This window comes from Chiloscyllium plagiosum, unplaced genomic scaffold (assembly GCF_037043375.1).
Source record: "Chiloscyllium plagiosum isolate Xiang-an unplaced genomic scaffold, Cpla_swu_hap1 HiC_scaffold_18, whole genome shotgun sequence".
Classification (NCBI taxonomy): domain Eukaryota; kingdom Metazoa; phylum Chordata; class Chondrichthyes; order Orectolobiformes; family Hemiscylliidae; genus Chiloscyllium; species Chiloscyllium plagiosum.
The window spans coordinates 54120346-54140162 of NW_028270156.1; the positions used below are offsets into that span (position 1 = coordinate 54120346).

The window sequence follows — 19817 nt, forward strand, 5'->3', positions numbered from 1 at the left end:
CTCAATTGTTCTTAGCTGACACCTGTCATAAGCATACTTTTTACATTTAAACTTAATGTCCAAGTGCCATTCAAGAAACTCTGGTTTTGTTTGTCCTACTTGCTTCAAGGAAACATACCTCAAAATGCCCAAATCATCTCAGTGAAGGTAGCCCATTATCGAGCTATTGTTTTTCCCAACAACGTGCAGTTCCAGTTTATCCAGCCTCCACCAGATATTTAAATTTATTTGGAATTGACCAATGTCATTTTCCACAATCATCCCAAACTATGGCACAATGATCAGTGCCATCTAAACACTCCCCACTTTATCCCACATTATAACCACTTGATGTTTACAACAGAACAATGTCCGCAGGTTTGTTTCATATATCCTACCACCACCTGGTGGCCTATAGATGACACCAAGCAATGTAATTTCACCCATCGTATTCTTTAAGTTTAGTCAAATAAATTTTGTTCTTGTACCTTCTGAAACAAACTTTCTCCAATGTTTCTCAATCAAAACACTACCCCTCCATCAGATTTTCTGAACATCTTGTAACCAAAATTATTTCACAAGACAAATCTGTTACCACCACCACAAAACAAGATCAGGCAATCTCAGTAATGCCCCAATCTTATCAACAACATGAATGCAGTGAAACTCCAATTTAGACTTAATTACTTTTTCCTCTTACTCTGATTGCACCCATTAACTTACTATTCTTTACTTTAAAAGTACTATTTGACTCTACCAGCATTGTGCACTGATACTTGCCAATATTCTCTCCTGGTTCCCACAATCGTGCAGGTTGAATTAAATCTTTCCCAAAAGCACAAGCAAAACAAGGAATGGAGCCCCAGGTCTGTCAGATGCTGACTCGTACTGGTTCTTGTCCTGCAGCTGTTCTGTGACAACCTTGACATTGACACCAGGGAGACAAAGCAGCATCCTGCAGTCAAGTTGACAGCCACAAAAATGCCCATTTCTTCTGCTAAAGACTCGCCGACCAATGGCGGCCTTCTTCCCACACATCGGGGCCACCTGTGCTATCAAAGATCTATCGCTCACCGTGATATCCAGAATTGAAAGGAGTTTAGTAAATGGGCCCTTTGAGGATTCCTGCACCAATCGTTTCTCTTGTAGTGCCTGTAGTCACTCCTTCCCTATCTCCACACTTTCCTCTAACTTGCTTTTGTGATCACCTTTCTGAATGGGCTATTCCTTCATTCGCTGCATCACTGAGGCAACTCTGACTTCAGATGTTCGTACCTGGGCTCAAGCTTGTGTAGTCCATGATACTTCTTGAACTTAGGCTTTTCTGGGTCACAAGTAGTTGACATGATTCCCCAAGTGATAGGGTTAACATTTCGCTTGGTTGAGCTGTCTGCCAATCCTTAACATTAAAATCTTGACATGACTTTCACCTTGTTGTGGTACTGTTACCTATAAACTATGAGAAAACAGGAGTTCTTGGCACTTATTCGCCACCACCACCAGCTTCTCTTGTGCCAATAAATTCTTAAAACTTCCAAACTGGCACAGTGATTTTCAAAATTACTGGAAATGAAAGTTTCCAACAGCAGCTGCTAAACAAAATTGATTAACTCAACTCTCCTGTGATGTCACTTACACTATTTAAATCACACTCAAGTTCAAGGGTACTCAGTTTCAACTTTTCACCCCAAAGGCAAGTGAAAAGTCCAAAATTGTAAACTCTCTGCAGATCAGAAATGTGCTTCAAGGATCCAACTCACCCATGGAAGCCAGGTCAAGAATGACTTGCTATGATATTCCATCAAAATGGAGGGTGGGGATGCCAAAAGATTGGCAAGTGGCATACTTGGCACTCATTTCTGAAAAGTTCCAATGGCATTCCTCAACTACTGGTCAATTTCACAGTGGCAAGTAGTTTATAAATAAGAAGGAAAATTTAACTGAAACCTGGAAAGGGTTGAGATGACAGAGCAAGGAGAGATTTTTTTTTTTTTTAAAAAAAGCACTTACTATTTAATCAAAAAATTAAATTAGATCGACCAAGTAACAGAGAAAGTTGAAGTAGTAAATCAGTAGATGGTGGCTATTTGGATTTCTAGAAAGCTTTTAAAAAAGTAGCAAATAAAAGGCTAATTAACAAATTTAAGATGTTTATATTACCTTCAGCTGGCATCATAATATAACATAGGAGTGATCAAGATGCATTTTAATTTGGCTGTCATACAGACATGACAGTACAAATTCTTCAGCAATCAGTACTGTCCCACAATCAATCAATCAGTTGAGACAATTGTTGCAGTTACAACCAACTCATTACACCAAACACTGAACCCAAAACCAACATTAAAAAAGTGCCTTGGAAAATCTCCTTGACATAATTCACAGAACACTGTCTGGTCACCAGAATTTCTGAAAAAAAAGTGTAGTGATTGAATTCAAATCTCCATTAAACCTGTAAATACTTTATAATTGCATCTTCTCACCTTTCAAAAGAGAGAGAACTTGGTATTTTGAGCTGTATGGTTCTTGTAAGAGTCATTTGTATAGGTATATGAATAGGAAGGGTTTGGAGGGATATGGACCGAGTGCTGGCAGGGGGGACTAGATTGGGTTGGGATAATCGGTTGGCATGGATAGGTTGGACCGAAGGTAAAAACAATGACTGCAGATGCTGGAAACCAGATTCTGGATCAGTGGTGCTGGAAGAGCACAGCAATTCAGGCAGCATCCGACGAGCAGCAAAATCGATGTTTCGGGCAAAAGCGCTTTATTCCTGAAGGGCTTTTGCCCGAAACATCGATTTTGCAGGTTGGACCGAAAGGTCTGTTTCCAAGCTGTACATCTCTTTGACTCTATGACAATGGAGACTATATCTGTCAATAGTATATGGCAGTAGTTGCCAGGTGGCCCATGGACTGATATAAAATGCAAGTCACGACCATACAAGGATGCAGGCCAAACCTGAATTCCACCACTCATGAGTAATCACACAACCATTCTAGTTCCTGCATATGAAGCATAAGCAACACTGATTTTACAAAATTTAACATTAGGAGTGATCAGGATGGGGATGCCACTTGCATGTTCTCCTCTAAACTCTGCACCATCCTGACAACATACAACAGAGGCCAATTTTTCAATACTTTTGGGGTTGAAGACAAAAGATCAGGCATTGGCTAAACAAAAAGCAAAATAAAAGACTGAGCTTGAGCATGGCATTAACATTAAAAAAAGGAGTATTCCCTTTGATTCAGTTTAACTTTTTTGCAGTGACAATCAAGAGAAGGCTGGGCAGGATTGGGTGATAGTAGCCCACTGGTTATTTGCCCCACCTTGAGTGGTTCTTCTATTTAAAAAAATAAAATCTTAGAGAACCACTAACAATAGGGTAAGGGAAAGTTCAATTCGAGGGAATGAACCAAGTGGAAGAGAAAAGATGACTCATGTTTGACCATTTGGGTTAAAAATTAATCTAATCTATAATTGGGTAATGGAACTGCATTATTTTAAGTAGGTACATACTTGTCTGTCTGGATGTGCTCTTGCTCCCTCTTCCTTTCCCACTGCCTATCTGTAGTCACTTGCAACACATGCAGTCTGGCCTTCTCCAGCTCAGATGGTTGCTGCTCTTGAAGCTTTCTAGCTTCTGCTATTTTGTGTTGCTTCTCCAGTTCTTCCTCCTTCTGTTGCAACAGCTCTTGGTGTTTCTCTTCCTGCAGAAAGAAGCACTAATTGTTTAATTTAAATGAAGCAGTTCACACTGGACATCAACTTAAGATGTTGCCAAAATTTTTAAATTCATAGAAATGCCATTTTAAAATATGCCATCTATTATAAAAAGACCTTTAAAATAAGCTACTAAAAACAGTTGAAGGTTTTGATTTGTGGCAAAATCAGAGGTGGTAGAAAAGAATCTACAGAGTTAGCTTACTTGGTGCTCATGAGTTCCTGGATTCTGGACTCGCTAATAAAGGAATGGATACATTACACACTGGCTAAATAGGCATACTGGGAGAATATTTCTCAAAAGATACAAAGAAAAACATACTATCTTCTGACAGTATACATTGAACATGGATGTAGTCATTTGCTGTAATAGAATAGTTAAAAAAAGTCTTCAGATACTCAAGAATGTGGAGATAATTTGGGAGATGAACCAACTTTTTAAAATTACTAACACCTCTTTTAGCAAGGCATCCAAAGGACAAGGTGCATTAACTCAGTGATATGCCACTATGATCAAAGTAAAAGGAAAAATAGTTGTTGGAATGAGATACAAGGACACACACAGCCTCCACTAAGCCATATCCTAGTTCAGCATAAAGTGAAACAAGATACTAAGGAAACTATTTCAAAACCAGCTGGCTCAATATAACTTTTGTAAAATTCACTCCAGGGAGGAGTGTGATGCTAGCTGACAAACATTGCCCATCCCTAGTTACCTTTCAGAAGATGGAGTTGAGCTACCTTCTTGAACCTCTGCAGTCCATTTGGTGTCAGTAGATGCACAATGTCATTAGGAAGGGAAAGGAATTCCAGGTTTTTGACTCAGTGATGCTGAAGGAGAAGCAAAAGTCTTTCCAAGTCAGGATGGTGCATAGTTTAGAGAACATGCAGGTGGCATTCCCATTTATTTACTGCCCTTGTCTTTCTAGATGGTAGGTGGTTTCGAAGGGGCTGTTCAAGGAACAATGGCAAATTACTGCAATGTACCTTGTAGATGTTATACACTACTGCTCCAAAAGGATCAGCGGTGGAGGGAGCGAATATGGTGCTAATCAAGCAGGCTGATTTATCCTGGCTATTCCATCACTCCTAACTTGTCTTGTTACAAGGCTATGGAGAGAGAGAGAGAAGGCAAGTCACTTACAGCAAACTCTAGGCTCTGAATTGGTGTTCTTGTTGCTGTAGTATTTACATGGTTATGGATTAGTGGTGCTGGAAGAGCACAGCAGTTCAGGCAGCATCAGAGGAGCAGTAAAATCGACGTTTTGCGCAAAGCCCTTCAATCAGGAATACTGTATTCCTGATGAAAGGCTTTTGCCCGAAATGTCAATTTTACTGCTCCTCGGATGCTGCCTGAACTGCTGTGCTATTCCAGCACCACTAATCCAGAATCTGGTTTCCAGCATCTGCAGTCATCGTTTTTACCTATTTATATAGTTAGTCCACTTCAGTTTCTGGTCAATGGTAACCCCAGGATGTTGACAGTGGGGTATTCAGTGATGGCAATGTCATTGAATGTTAAGGGACCCATGGTTAGATTCTCATGTTGATGATAGTTAATATCAGTTTCTTGGTACCACAATTACTACTTAACACTTGTCAGTCCAAACCTGGAGCTGCATTTAGATCCTGACTGCTTCGGTATTTGAAGAGTTGGGAATGGTACTGATCATTTTGCAAACAAATATCCCCACTCTGACTTTAACAAATTCACAGACTGGTTATTGATGAAGTGGGTAATGATGGTCAGGTCACTACACTGAACAATTCCTGCAAATGAGCTGTCTGATCCCAGCAACCAAATATTTTCCTTTGTAGCAGCTATGAACCAGGGGAGAGATCCCCCACTGGCACAGGGGGAGCAGAAAAGTAACAGTGAACAAACAGGTACTTCACTGGTACCATAACCATACCACCTGAAGTTTCTGTTTTTGGGCTTCTTCTTGTGGTCTTCGGGATTTTGCCTCTTCCTTCCTCTGAGTGGCTTTCTTCTTGGCTCTTTCTTCAGCAAGACATTTCTCATGCATCTGTCAAAAAAAAAAAGGATGTAGGAATGCTACATTGATCTAAGTGGAGTTTTTATTGGGGATGAAGGTGGTAAGAGCAGAGAACACTCTCTGCCCACTCAATTGTTCAATAGCTGGTTTGCCCATGAGAAAGCCATCTTTAAAAGTAACAGAATGGTATACCTTTTCATCAATCTGAGAATTTTTTTGCTCAGCTTTTCTCTTTTTCTCCTCCTCTTGTTGATCAACTCGGGAACGAGTTTCCAAAACACATCTCAGATGCCTCTTTCTATACAAAAACAAAAATCAAAAATTCTACTCAAAAGCGTGTAGAAAAATGATAGAACCTATGTTGTATAGTGTCCACATTGTGTTTTCATAAACCTGTACGCATTCATCATCTGTGGTCACATTTAAAATTTCGCATTCAATTTTATTAAATCAAAAAAATTGTAGTTGAAGGGTTCAACCATTAGAAAATTATCGACATTGGAATCTAGGAGAAAGTGGGGACTGCAGGTGCTGGAGATCAGAGTCAACAAAAGTGCTGTGCTGGAAAAGCACAGCCAGTCAGGCAGCATCCAAGGAGCAGGAGTCATCGTTGTTTCAAGCATAAGTCTTTCATCAGGAATGTGCCCCTCCTGCTTCTCAGATGCTGCCTGACTGGCTGTTCTTTTCCAGCTTACTCTGACTACACTGGAATCTGGACAACATTTTGCCACCCAAGGCAAGACTTGCTTTTAGTTTTAGTTTACAGCTTTGGTTCTCATTTCTAGGAGATTTTTGACAGCTCTGTTCCACAAAGTAACTGTCAGAATGGATGTACAGCTCTGTGTTGCTGATGGGATCCATGAGCAGCATCTCAAATGCAGAGGTCACTTCTTCTATATAAAAAAGGGCTAGAGTGACAATCTGCAGGGAATTGATACTCCCTGAAAAAAAAAAATGCCGCTGTATGTTTCTTCAATTATCTAGATACTTTATTTTCCCTCCCACTTTGAAAAAAAATCATTTTTCAGATCATCTCCTAATCCCTCTAATCAATTCATAGAATCCCTATAGCATGGAAACAGGCAATTTGACCCAACAAGTCCACACTGACCCTCCAAAGAGTAACCCATCCAGACCCTATCACTCTGGGTTTTTCAACCCTGACTAATGTACCTAACCTACACACATTCTTGAACACTATAGGCAATTTAGCATGGTCAATTGTCAATTCACCTAACCTGCACATCTTTAGACTGTGGGAGGAAATCGGCATGTGAAGGAAACCCAAGCAGACAGGGAGAATGTGCAAACTCCAAACAGACAAACAGTCACCCTATGCTGGAATCGAACCTGGATACCTGGAGCAGTGAGGCAGCAGTGCTAACCACTGAGCCACTGTGCCACCTAAACCCTCACCAATTCTCAGAAATAAAAATCAACAAAACCCAATTTGTTTATCCACTGTTTAAAAGCATCATGTTTTAATCTGTAAAAATAATAATCCGAGAACAAGCACATTCACATGAAACAACAAACTAACTATCCTATAAGTTTGTGCGAAGATTTGTAGCTCGGGTGCTCGTTGCTGTGGTTCTGTTCGCCGAGCTGGAAGTTTTTGTTGCAAACATTTTGTCCCCTGGCTAGGCGACATCATCAGTGCTTGGGAGCCTCCTACGAAGTGCTTCTTTGATGTTTCCTCCGGTGTTTATAGTGGTCTGTCCCTGCCGCTTCCGGTTGTCAGTTTCAGCTGTCCTCTGTAGTGGTTGGTATATTGGGTCCAGGTCGATGTGTTTGTTGATGTAGTTTGTGGATGAGTGCCATGCCTCTAGGAATTCCCTGGCTGTTCTCTGTCTGGCTTGCCCTATGATAGTAGTGTTGTCCCAGTCGAATTCATGTTGCTTGTTGTCTGCGTGTGTGGCTACTAAGGATAGCTGGTCGTGTCGTTTCGTGGCTAGTTGATGGCCAAAAAAATGGCCAAACTAAAACACAAAGAGGACACTACAACACACACCTGGGTTAAAAACCTCTCCCACAGACAGCTCACAGACACGGAAAGAATACTGGCCAAGGGGCTCAACTACAACCACAGGGACGCCAAGACAGCAGACTTCCTAGCAGCACTAGAATGCACACTCAGGAACAATGGACTGACAGAAGAGACACAAGAAACAGTGAGACAAACTGTCGTACCTATGATAATAAGGAAAAGACAAACACACAACCTCAACACCAAGGAGAGGGAAGCACTGAAATCACTAAGAAACGATAAGAACATAATCATACTACCAGCAGACAAAGGCAGAATGACGGTCATCCTAGATAAATCTGATTACATCCAAAAAGCACAACAACTTGCAGATACCAACACCTACCAAAAGAAGGAGTTTGACCCCACCCCACAGCTCACCAATAGGATAAATAACACACGAAGGAATCTACAAAAAAACAGACAGATAACCGGAGCTGACCTACAAAGAATGAAACCGGAAAGCAACAACACCCCCAGATTCTATGGATTACCTAAAGTACACAAACCAGACATCCCACTCAGACCCATAGTATCACTGCCTGGGACACCATCACACAAACTGGCCAAAGAACTACAACAGAAACTGAAACACCTGGTCAGCGGATCCAAACACTCTATACAATCAACACAGGAATTCTTGGGCATCATCAGAAATATACACATAGACAAAGAAGAAACCATGATATCATTCGACATGACGGCACTGTTCATTTCGATTGACAAAACCCTAGCCAGAGAAACAATAGCCAACCTACTGGACATACAGAACAGAAAACAGGACGCTGAACCTATAAACAAAGACGGCATACTTAAACTACTGGACTTGTGCCTCACAACACACTTCACATTCAACAACCAGATATACAAAAATCAACGGAACACCCATGGGATCACCAATCTCGGGACTCATAGCAGAGGCAGTTATGCAAAGGTTAGAACAAACAGTCCTACCACAAATTCAACCCAAACTCTGGGTCAGATATGTCGATGACACGTTTGTAATCATTAAAAACACGGAAATAGAAAAAACACACCGGATCATCAACGCCACACTCACAGGAATCCGATTCACGAGAGAAAATGAAAAGGACAACCAACTCCCACTCCTAGACGTGATGGTACAGAGAACACCGAACGGAGAATTCACTACAAGAGTATACAGGAAAGCCACACACACACACACACACACACACACAGACCTAGTCCTAAACTATGAAAGTAACCACCCCAACACACACAAACGAAGCTGCATCAGGACACTATTCAAAAGGGCCATAACACACTGCAGTACACCGGAACTGCAAAAAGAAGAGGAACACCTATATAAGGTATTCGCCAAAAACGGATACCCGCGCAACTTCATCAACAGATGCCTAAGAGAAAGACCACGGAACGAGGACATACCACAACCAAAAGGACTAGCCACACTACCATACATCAGGAGCATCTCGGAACTGACAGCCAGACTACTGCGACCCCTAGGACTCATAACGGCACACAAACCAACAGCCACGCTCAGACAACTCACCAGAACGAAGGACCCGATACCCAACATGAGCAAGACGAATGTAGTGTACAAAATACCATGCAAGGACTGCACTAAACACTATATAGGACAAACAGGAAGACAGCTAACAATCCGCATACATGAACATCAACTAGCCACGAAACGACACGACCAGCTATCCTTAGTAGCCACACACGCAGACAACAAGCAACATGAATTCGACTGGGACAACACTACTATCATAGGGCAAGCCAGACAGAGAACAGCCAGGGAATTCCTAGAGGCATGGAATTCATCCACAAACTCCATCAACAAACACATCGACCTGGACCCAATATACCAACCACTACAGAGGACAGCTGAAACTGACAACCGGAAGCGGCAGGGACAGACCACTATAAACACCGGAGGAAACATCAAAGAAGCGCTTCGCAGGAGGCTCCCAAGCACTGATGATGTCGCCTAGCCAGGGGACGAAACGTTTGCAATAAAAACTTCCAGCTCGGCGAACAGAACCACAGTAACTGTCCTATACTTTTCTTCATCTCAGCAAAATTGTCTGCAAAATGCCTTTTATTCCTTTCCAGCATGTTTCATTAACTGAGTTTCATGCCAGCATGTGAAAGAGAATTCACTTCAGTGTGGTGCAGGATTTGAAAGTGACAAGAAATAATTAAGACCAAAGGTTTGGGCATTCCCAAATTTGCAGGATATAATAAATCAAGTCAATGAGACTTTTAACAAATCCTGAAGCTGACTGAAAAGAAACAGGATCCAGAGGGATTTCTGGATACCGAAATAATTAATAGTGGTGTTTAAAATTTTCAAAATTAAAAAGATTCAGACTTCCATGTCCTTCATGCACAATTACCTTGAAATAGTTCTAGTAACGGATGGGGATCTTTTGGTGTGATGTTGAAAGGAAACACATTGGCCAGGATCAAAAACCTTTCTTCAAATTGTGCACTGGACTCAAAAGCTTTTGAGTATCATTTTTATAGAGACTGTAAATTTTGGTCACATCTGGAGACTGTTGGACTAGTAACCAGTATTATTGTAATTAAAAAATGAACAATTTAACAGATAGCAATGAAATAATTTCACAATGTTTTCAGATATTGCAACTAACTTCAGTCTGGACTAGCACATATTAAATTAACATTTTCTTACTTTTTAAGTTCTTCCAATTGGTGTTTCTTTTCTTCCTCTTGTCTCTGTATTCTCACTTCTTCTTGCTTCTTCAGATTTTTCAGGCGGATCTTTTTCTGAAATGCACAAGGGACAATTAAAGGCATACGCTCAGAGTTTTTCTTTTAATAACCGCATGAAAAAGTACCTTTTCAAAAACAAGAAATTGACAGTTGGATCACAAATCCATTGTCCTCATTTACATAAAAATGAATCAAATGTTGCTTAAGTCCGTTTCTTTGTTATTGCCCCCCAAGTTTTCAAATAACAGGAACTCATGATAAGACAATATACTTTCAGTGGTGAACCTCCAAGATCAGGGAAGTGAAATACTAAATTTGCTGTGAGCGAACCAGATTGACAGCTTTGGAAAATCGGAGTACTCCTAAAATGGAATAATTTAAAAATTTCATCTTTAGTAGTTCCTGTGCAGCATTTAGCATCACTTAACTGTTGTATAGTAATAACTAGCCTTCTACAAAAAAAAAATCTCTAGCAAATGAAATCAAAAACGATTACAAGAATCAGAGGTCACAATGCTCCACTGAACTAACCTCAAGTGATGTGGTAAACAAACTGAAAATGAAAATAGTCATCCTGATGGCAAATGGTAAACTGTATTAAATAATTGTGATTACAAACCCCAAAATCTGACAACAAGGGTCATTTGCTCCAACAGTACAAAAATGTTTGTATTTCAAAGCTTGTTAATACTGACAGAGTCAAACTGAGGAAATTAAAAAGCTACTAAGCGATAAAGAGCTTTGTATGGTATTTGTAAATAACAGACAAACAAACACTACAATCGGACAAACAGGCAGAAAGCTAGCCACCAGGATACATGAACACTAACTAACCACAAAAAGACATGACCCATTATCACTAGTATCCTTGCTTGCAAAGAGGACACCACTTTGACTGGGATAACACATCCATCCTAGGAAAGCCAAACAGAGACAGAGACACGCATGAGAATGCCGAGAGGCCTGGTATTCCAACCAGAACTCCATCGATAAACACAATGATTTGGACCCAATCTCTCTCCCACTGAGAAAAAGAACTGGTAATGATATCACCCATCTTAGAAAAAACAGGACATAACAACCAGCACTTCACCAGTAGCTCACCGATTAGGTAACCTAGTATGGTGACAAAACGTCCAAAAACAAAACATTTTCCATCTCGGAGCAAACTAACATCCAAAATCATAGATCATATGATCATAGAACCTGTACAGTGTGGAAACAGGTAATTTGGCCCAACAAGTCCACACCGACCCTCTGAAGAGTAACCCACCCAGATCCATTTCCCCTACCACATTACTCTAAATTTATCCCTGACTAATGCATCTAACCTCCACATCCCTGAACACTATGGGCAATCGAGCATGACCAAATCACTTAACTTGCACATCTTTGCATTGTGGGGAGGAAACCGGAACACCTGGAGAAAACCCACACAGACACTGGGAGAATGTCTGTGTGGATTTTGCACAGTCACCAGTGGCAGGAATCAAAACCCAGGTCTGGCGCTGTGAGGCAGCAGTGCTAACCACTGACCACCATGCGAGATAATGGATTGAAAAAAATAGCTCAAAAAGAGCAGTTAGTCAATATGCTAACTACAGACAAAATACTGAGAAAGTTGTGGAAAAAGCATTAGGACTTGACAGAATGCATCCCAAAATGCTGAATGAAAATAAGAATCAGCAGAGCCTTGACAACAAATTGACAACATTTTTTGAGCATGGAACAACCTTGAAGGGCAAAGTTAATCAGTTAACCATGCGTCAATTAGGCCAATATTGATTGCAGGTATTGGGAGACTTCATTTCAAAACTCAATAAGACTATTCAATCTTGCAGAGAAATAAAATGTAGGGAGAACAACAATGTCATGGACAGGTTCAGAGGAAACTTACCAGTATCACTTCCAGGAATAGAAATAATGTCTGGTTAAAAAGAAGATTGGGAATAAAACAAAAGATTTTGAGGGCTACGAGAATATAGAGAGAAGTCCAGGGCTCAAATACAAATAGGAAATTTAGGAAATGTCTTTCAAAATAATACAAATAAAAGTGCTGAAATATTTCAAACTTGAAGTACAGTTAACAGAAGAATTTTGTTCTGCTACAGAACTAGCACAGAAGGATAATCAGGATCTAAAATCTTTGGCTTTAATTTTAAGTTATGTCGGAACAAGAGACCATTAAAATGGTTGTCACAAGACTAAAATGTGAGTGAAATCAAGCGTGCCACTGATTTCCACTAAGCAGATAGGGAGGGTAAACAAGTATTCTTTTTAACATTAAATAGTGCAAATATCATGGAAAGTTTTGCTTCCAAGACTAACCTTACTTGGAGGACAAGATGGGGAAGCACTCTTCTTTCTTGGCAGAGAATCGTCACAATTCAACACCCCAGTGTGATTATGCACATTTTCAACGCCTTGCCTGTAATTATTTTTACATCTGAGAAAGAGTAAATTTTAAGGCCAATAATGATCAAAACAGCATGATTCAAGCTGATAAAATGGTGCAAAGTGTAGTATTATATTTCATAAACACAGGTTATGATCTTTTTGATATCATTATCAATTCAGGCTTAACTAGTATCATTTTTACTAGACCATTTTCATTCAAGGACATTAAATAGTTTATATCTGTTCATTCACAAACAGAAACCAAACTATATGCTCAAGACTGCTGAAATTTTATTCAGATAGGAGGGGATTAAACAATATTAAAAATCTGCCATGTGTTTCAGAATTCAGTTCAACAAAACTACACCTTTCTCTCGCCCAGACCAAGAATCAGAACTTTTTCCTTCCCCAAAGATTGCACAGGTGATTACACTGTAGGGTGCTTTGAAAAGCATTGATGCAAACAAAGACCCAGGACCTGATGGGATCTATCCCAGAATATTGGAAAAAGGAAACAGCTTGGGCCTTGTACAAAATCTTTGTACTCTTTAGTCACAGGAGAGGTCCCAGAGGACTTCAGAATAGCCAATATTGTTTTTTAAAAACTGGGGGTATGGGGAGGATGCAAAAGGATAATCAGATAAAATCAAACTATTGACCTTTACATCAGTGTTAAGGAAATTATTGTAGAAGACTTTTAAAGGACAGGATTTACTCAAATTTGGAAAAATGTGGACTTATTAGGGATTGACAGCATGGCTTTGTGCTGGTCAGGCCTCAAGCTATAGACTCAGTCATACAGCATGGAAATAGGCCCTTTGGTCCAATTCATCCATGCCAATCAGGCATCCCAATCTAATCTAGTCCCATTTGCCAGCTTTTGGCCCATAGCCCTGTATATCCCTTTTAAATGCTGTAATTGTCCCAGCCTCCACCACTTCCTCTGGCAGCTCATTCTATACACACACCACTCTGCATGAAAAAGGTACCCCTCAGGTCCCTTTTAAATATCTTTCCCCTCTCACCTTAAAACAGTTGTCCTCTAGTTTTGGTTTCCCCTGCTCTAGGATGAATAGCAAGGCCTTTTTCCTATCGATGCCCCTCATGATTTTATAAATCTCTACAAGGTCACCTGCAAAGTTAGACAGGCACCGATAATAGATGACACAGGATGATGGACGGTGCCTGCATGGGCTTTAGCAAGGCATTTGACAAAGTCCCTCACGGCAGGCTGGTATAAAAGGTGAAGTCATATCCACAGTGAGCTATTAAGATGTATACAGAATTGGCTTGGTCATAGAAGACTGTAGCAATGAAAGGGTATTTTCTAACTGGAGGTCTGTGACAAGGATCAGTGCCCGGAGCCCTATTGTTTATAATATGTACAAAATGATTTGGAGGAGATTGCAGATGGTATGATTAGTAAGTTTGCAGACAAAGACTGGGGCGCTGGGGATGGTGAGGAGGATTAGCCAAGGATACAGCAGATATAGGTCGGCTAAAGACTTGGGTGGAGATGTGGCAGATGAAACTTAAGCTGGAAAGAAAAAAAAGCAATGATGGATTTTGGAACATTTAATATACGAGGGAAGTATACAGTAAATGGTACAACCATTGGAGCACGGAGAAAGAAAAAATAAATTAACAAAAAAAAATTGGAACAGTCATGTTGCAGCTGTACAGAACATTAGATAGCCATATTTAGAATATTGCATATAGTTCTGGTCATCACACTACCAGAAGGATGGGGAGGCTTTGGACACAGTGTTCAGAAACAGTTTACCAGGATTTGCCATGAAAGATTGGAAAAACTTGGTTTGTTTTCACTTGAATGCTGAAGGCGAAGATGTGACCTGCCTGAAGTTTACAAAATTATGAGAGGCACGCATAGATTGGATAGTTGGAGCGCTCTCTCCTCAGCACCCCACCAGGTAGAAATATCAATTACTTGGGGGGCAAAGGTTTAGGAATAAAAAAAAAAGGGGAAACATTTAAAAAAGAGATACAAGAGGCAAGTTTTTTTTGGTTTACAGAGAGAGAGGTAAGCACTCAGAATACACCGTCAGAGGTGGCAGAAGCAGATACAATAGCAACATTTAAGAGGCTTGATAGATACATGAAAAGGCAGGAAATAGCGGGATATGGACATCACGGAGGCAAAAGGTTTATAAGTTTAAAAAGGTATCATGTATTGACTCAGGCTTGGTGGGCTGAAGGGCCTATTCCCGTGCTGATTTTTATCTATTAAAGAATGGTGATAGAATGGCCAGGCATGATGGTGCACTGTTTGGAGGGAAACTTGCATGTAATCTTGTTCCTGTGTGTGCTTGCCTTTCAGCTGAAAAGGTCATAAGTTTGGAAAATCCTTGTGAAGAACATGGATATGATGCTGCAATACATCTTCAGGAGGATACACGCATTTACAATTGTGTATGAGTGATAGAAACAAGCGTCGAAGGTGGTGGGTTAGGTGCCAATCAAGTGGTTTGTTGCACATGGACCCGGCTGCTTCAGCAAGTGTGCGATCAGCAAGCACATACCCAATTCCGATCTTAAATGATTGAGATAAACAAACTAAGATGGTTGGGCCAAGGACACTACCTGGAGGAACTTGGAGCTGTTGTGGTGTCGTGGTAGTGCCCCATAAAGTCAGGGGGTCAAGGTGGCTTGTGGTTAGCACTGCTGCCTCAATGCCAGGAACCCAGGTTGATTTCCAGCCTTAGGCAACTATCTGTGTGGAGTTTGCACATCCTCCCACAATCCAATCTATGCAGGTTAGGTGAATTAGCTATGCTAAATTGCTCAGTGATCAGGTATGTGTAGGTTAGGTGCATTAGTTAGGGTTAAGTATAGAGTAATAGGTTCAGAGAATGGGTCTGGGTAGGTTACTCTTTGAACCTAGGTCCATGGCAATGAGAGGCAGCAGAGCTAACCACTGAGCCACCATGTCATCCCCTCTGGATGGCACACTTGGTCAAATGCTCTGGAATTCAGCCATTTAGTTCATGTTTGGATCAAGGTTGCAATAAGGTTAGGAGTCAAAACCCAAACAGATGATCAACAAGCAGGTTATTGCTGACTAAGTGCAGTCTGACAGGGCAATAATTTGCCAGATTGGATTTGTCCCACTTCATGAACAGGTCATCTCTCGGCAAATTTCCATGCTGTTGGGTAGATGTTAGTGTTGTAGCAGTATTGGAACAGCTTGGCTAGGAACATGGCAAATTCTACAGCATATCATCATTACTGCTGCTGGAATGCTACCAGAACCATTAGCCTTTCTCGTACCCAGTGCCTTCAGCTGATCCATTTTGTCACAGTTGGCTGAAACCTATCCAAGATGCTGGGGTCAGGTTAAATCAGCACAAGGTTTACCTTACCTTGGCTTAATGCTACAAGATTCCACAGGAGTCCAGAGTCAAGTGTTGAGTACTCCAGAGGTATTCTCTCCCAACAAAAAACAAATTCTCTCAATGCCACCATCTTGGGGAGTCAGTTTTGTTGATGTAACAGGATATACCCAGGAATGGGGTGGACCAATTAGGACAGACATGAGGAGACATTTCTTCACCCAAAGAGTGGTGGGGCTGTGGAATTCATTGCCACAGGAAGTAATTGATGCCAAAACATTAAATGTATTGAAGGGGTGGCGAGATATAGCACTTAGGGCGAATAGAACCAGGGTTTATGGGAAGAAATCAGAATTCGGCTATTGTGTTGGATGATCAGCCATGATCGTGATGGATGGCAGATCAGGCTTGAAGGCCTGAATCGCCTCCTCCAATCTATGTTTTAATGGCGACAGTGTGCCTGGGACAGTCATAGTCACAGACTCAGAACTTAGATGGGCAGGCTATTGTTCAACTATATTTGCAATAATGGCCTCACTTTCAGAGAACATTGATCTGCAAACCATTTACAAACTATTACCACAGTAGAATCTTTTAGACCACTCCCTCTTCACACAAAACATGAAATATGCAAAAGGATTTTTGTATTTTGGTATTCAGTTATAAATGCAAATCATTGTAATGTTGGTCATGTGCTATATTTAACTTCAGGACATTAAGCTCGCCATTCAGTTGAAACCAAACATACAATCATCTTCAAAAACTCACCCAAGCCTCAGATTGTCAGAATTCAGTTCATCAGAATTACTGCTATCTATGGAGTTATAAAACAAATAATCAACATACCAAGAAACAGGCAAAGTGATCTATTCTGATTGTAATGGTCAGCCAGTTTCAAAGCTACCGTTAAATCTCAAATCATAACTTGCATTCCAATGCTCTCTCAACTCCAACATAGTATCAATCAGGTAAGAATTGAAATGACTTCATCACACTGCATTGCAAACCTGAAAATCAACGTCAGCACACCAGAAGGCATGCCAAGATCGTAACAGGAGCCTCAGGGTACCTGCACAGCTTAACAGGAACATGACCCCAGACAAGGTTAAAATCTGGAAGCGGCATCAGATTCCATGGGGTTGTTGACAAGAATTTAGCATGCCCATCAAAATTAGTTGCAGAGTTACAGAATGATACACGCACACATGAAACTAGACTCCTTCATTGCTCCAGTATACCAAGTTATAGTCAGAAGTGACTATTGCATTCTTGCACAAGAAATGGGACAGCTATGATTTTAACAGCCCATTTTTAATTTGCTATCTTTTCGCATAGATCAGATTGCTAATGCAGTCATTTCAGTGGCCAGACAGATTTCTCGGTTATAAGTTTATCCATCCTGAAAATAGCTGTCCAAAATGGCCAGTCAAAAATGAATTGGCTCCAAAAAACCTCAATCTTGGAAACAAATTGTTTTAAAGCTCAAATTTTATGGCACAGTGCACAAATATTGGTACATTTCTAATTCAGGAGAAAAAGTGAGGACTGCAGATGCTGGAGATCAGAGTCAGAGTGTGGAAAAGCAGCTGGTCAGACAGCATCCAAGGAGCAGGAGAATTGTCATTTTGGGCATAAATCCATTTCTTGTGCAAGAATGCAATAGTCACTTCTGACTATAACTTGGTATCCTGGAGCAATGAAGGGGTCTATTTGCATGTGTGCATGCCTATGTGTCATCCTGTTACTCTGCAACCAATTTTGACGTGCATGCTAAATTCTTGTCAACAACCCTATGGAATCTGATTCCTGATGAAGGGCCTATGCCTGAAACATTGATTCTCTTATCCCTCGCATGCTGCCTGACTGGCTGTACTATTCCAGCATCACACTCTTCAAGATTACTGATTCACCCAAGTTAGGAATGTTCCCCAAATTCAACTCCTAAAAGAGAAAGCTATACAGGCTACGGAACTCAAACATTGATGTTTTGAAAATAGTTCACATTTCAGAAGAGGAAATCCTAGAGATCTTAGAAAATACAGTAGTCCCTCATATCCACGTGGGATACGTTCTGAGACCTACAGCAGAAGCCAGGAACTGCAGGTAGAGCAAACCCATTCATTTCCAGCAGCCCTTGGGTCCTGGAATGATTGCTATAATACGTTCAGGCTGCAGTAAACTGAGTGTTACTGCCTTTTCAGTTACCCAATCTGCAGATATACGAGTTGCCCTGTATAAAAATGGATAAATCTCCAGGACCTGATCTAGTGTATTCCAGGACATTGTGGGAAGTTAGAGAGGAAATTGTGGGGCTCCTTGCAGAAATATTTATGCTACCTATACCAATGGGTTAGATGCTGGATGACTGGAGAGTGGCTAATTTTGTGCCTTCATTTAAAAAGGGATGCATGGAAAGCCAGAGTTCTTTAGAACTCTGGATCAGTCGTGGGTAAGCTGTTGCAAGTGATTCTGAACAATAGGATGTGCACACATTTGGAGAGACAAGGAATGATGAGAAATAGCCAGCATGGTTTTGTTCAAGGGAAACCCTATCTCAGACTTGATTGTTATTTCCTTTCAAAAGAAAACTAAGATAAATGATGGCAGCGTAGAAGATACTGATTAATTGGACTTTAGTAAAGCCTTTGACAATCATATGTTAGACGAATTCGTAAAGCTCAATCACATTCAGGGTGAGCTTGCAAATTGGATTAACAGCAGGAGGGTGTTGATAGAGAATTGTTTTTTTTTAAATTGGAGGCCTGTGACCCGCAGTGTTTCACAGGGACCAGTGCTGGGTCCACTTTTGTCTGTCATTTTGCACAAATATTAGGATGAGAACATAGGAGGCATGGCTGGTAAGTTTGTAGATGACACCAAAATTGATGGTATAGTGGAAGTGAAGGGTAGCTAAGATGACAAAGAGATCTTGATCAACTGGGTTAATGGGCTGAGGAGTGGCACATTGAGTTTAATTTGGATAAATGAGGTTCTGCATTTTGGTAAAATGCAGTCGGGTTCAATTCTCGATTCAGGCGACTGACTGTGTGGAGTTTACACATTCTCCCCGTGTCTGCGTGGGTTTCCTCTGGGTGCTCCGGTTTCCTCCCACAGTCCAAAAATGTGCAGGTCAGGTGAATTGGCCATGCTAAATTGCCCGTAGTGTTAGGTAAGAGGTAGATGTAGGGGTATGGGTGGGTTGCGCTTCGGCGGGGCGGTGTGGACTTGTTGGGCCGAACGGCCTGTTTCCACACTAATCTAATCTGAAAAAAACACAAAAAAAAGGGCAAGACAATTAATGGTACTATTGTAGAACAGAGACCTTGGGGCTCAGGTACATAATTCTTTGAAGTTTGCATTGTATGTAGACAGGGTGACGTTGGATAAGACTGAGGATAACAGGAACCTCAGAGGTTTGGCAATGGCCTGTTATGTGAACAGAACTATGCTGAGTCATGCAGGTCTGCTAAGACTTAAAATGGAGGGAAGTCAGCAACTGCTGTCTCTACCAGATAAGGCATACATTTGGACAAAATATTTGGATTGCTCACATGCATGGATAAGTCCATGCAAGGCATATACTTAGCACAGGGAAGTGTACAAAGATGCTGAAGAAAGCCC

The 19817-nt window shown here is 40.9% G+C and overlaps 1 protein-coding gene across 5 annotated transcripts in view; it reads right to left on the minus strand.

Moving 5' to 3' along the window:
• The window catches only part of LOC122557882 (inner centromere protein-like), a 66203-nt gene that overhangs the window by 21222 nt on the left and 25164 nt on the right, over positions 1 to 19817 (minus strand). For 3 of the 5 annotated variants that reach the window (XM_087996650.1, XM_087996646.1, XM_087996647.1), the window contains exons 8-13: positions 16965 to 17010; positions 12778 to 12895; positions 10409 to 10503; positions 5895 to 6000; positions 5619 to 5732; positions 3502 to 3692 (exon numbers count right to left, since the gene is read on the minus strand). In XM_087996650.1, the coding sequence (XP_087852776.1) occupies positions 3502 to 3692; positions 5619 to 5732; positions 5895 to 6000; positions 10409 to 10503; positions 12778 to 12895; positions 16965 to 17010 (670 nt within the window). The remainder of the gene's footprint in view (positions 1 to 3501; positions 3693 to 5618; positions 5733 to 5894; positions 6001 to 10408; positions 10504 to 12777; positions 12896 to 16964; positions 17011 to 19817) is intronic. The other 2 variants (XM_087996649.1, XM_087996648.1) reach the window with 2 other exon arrangements.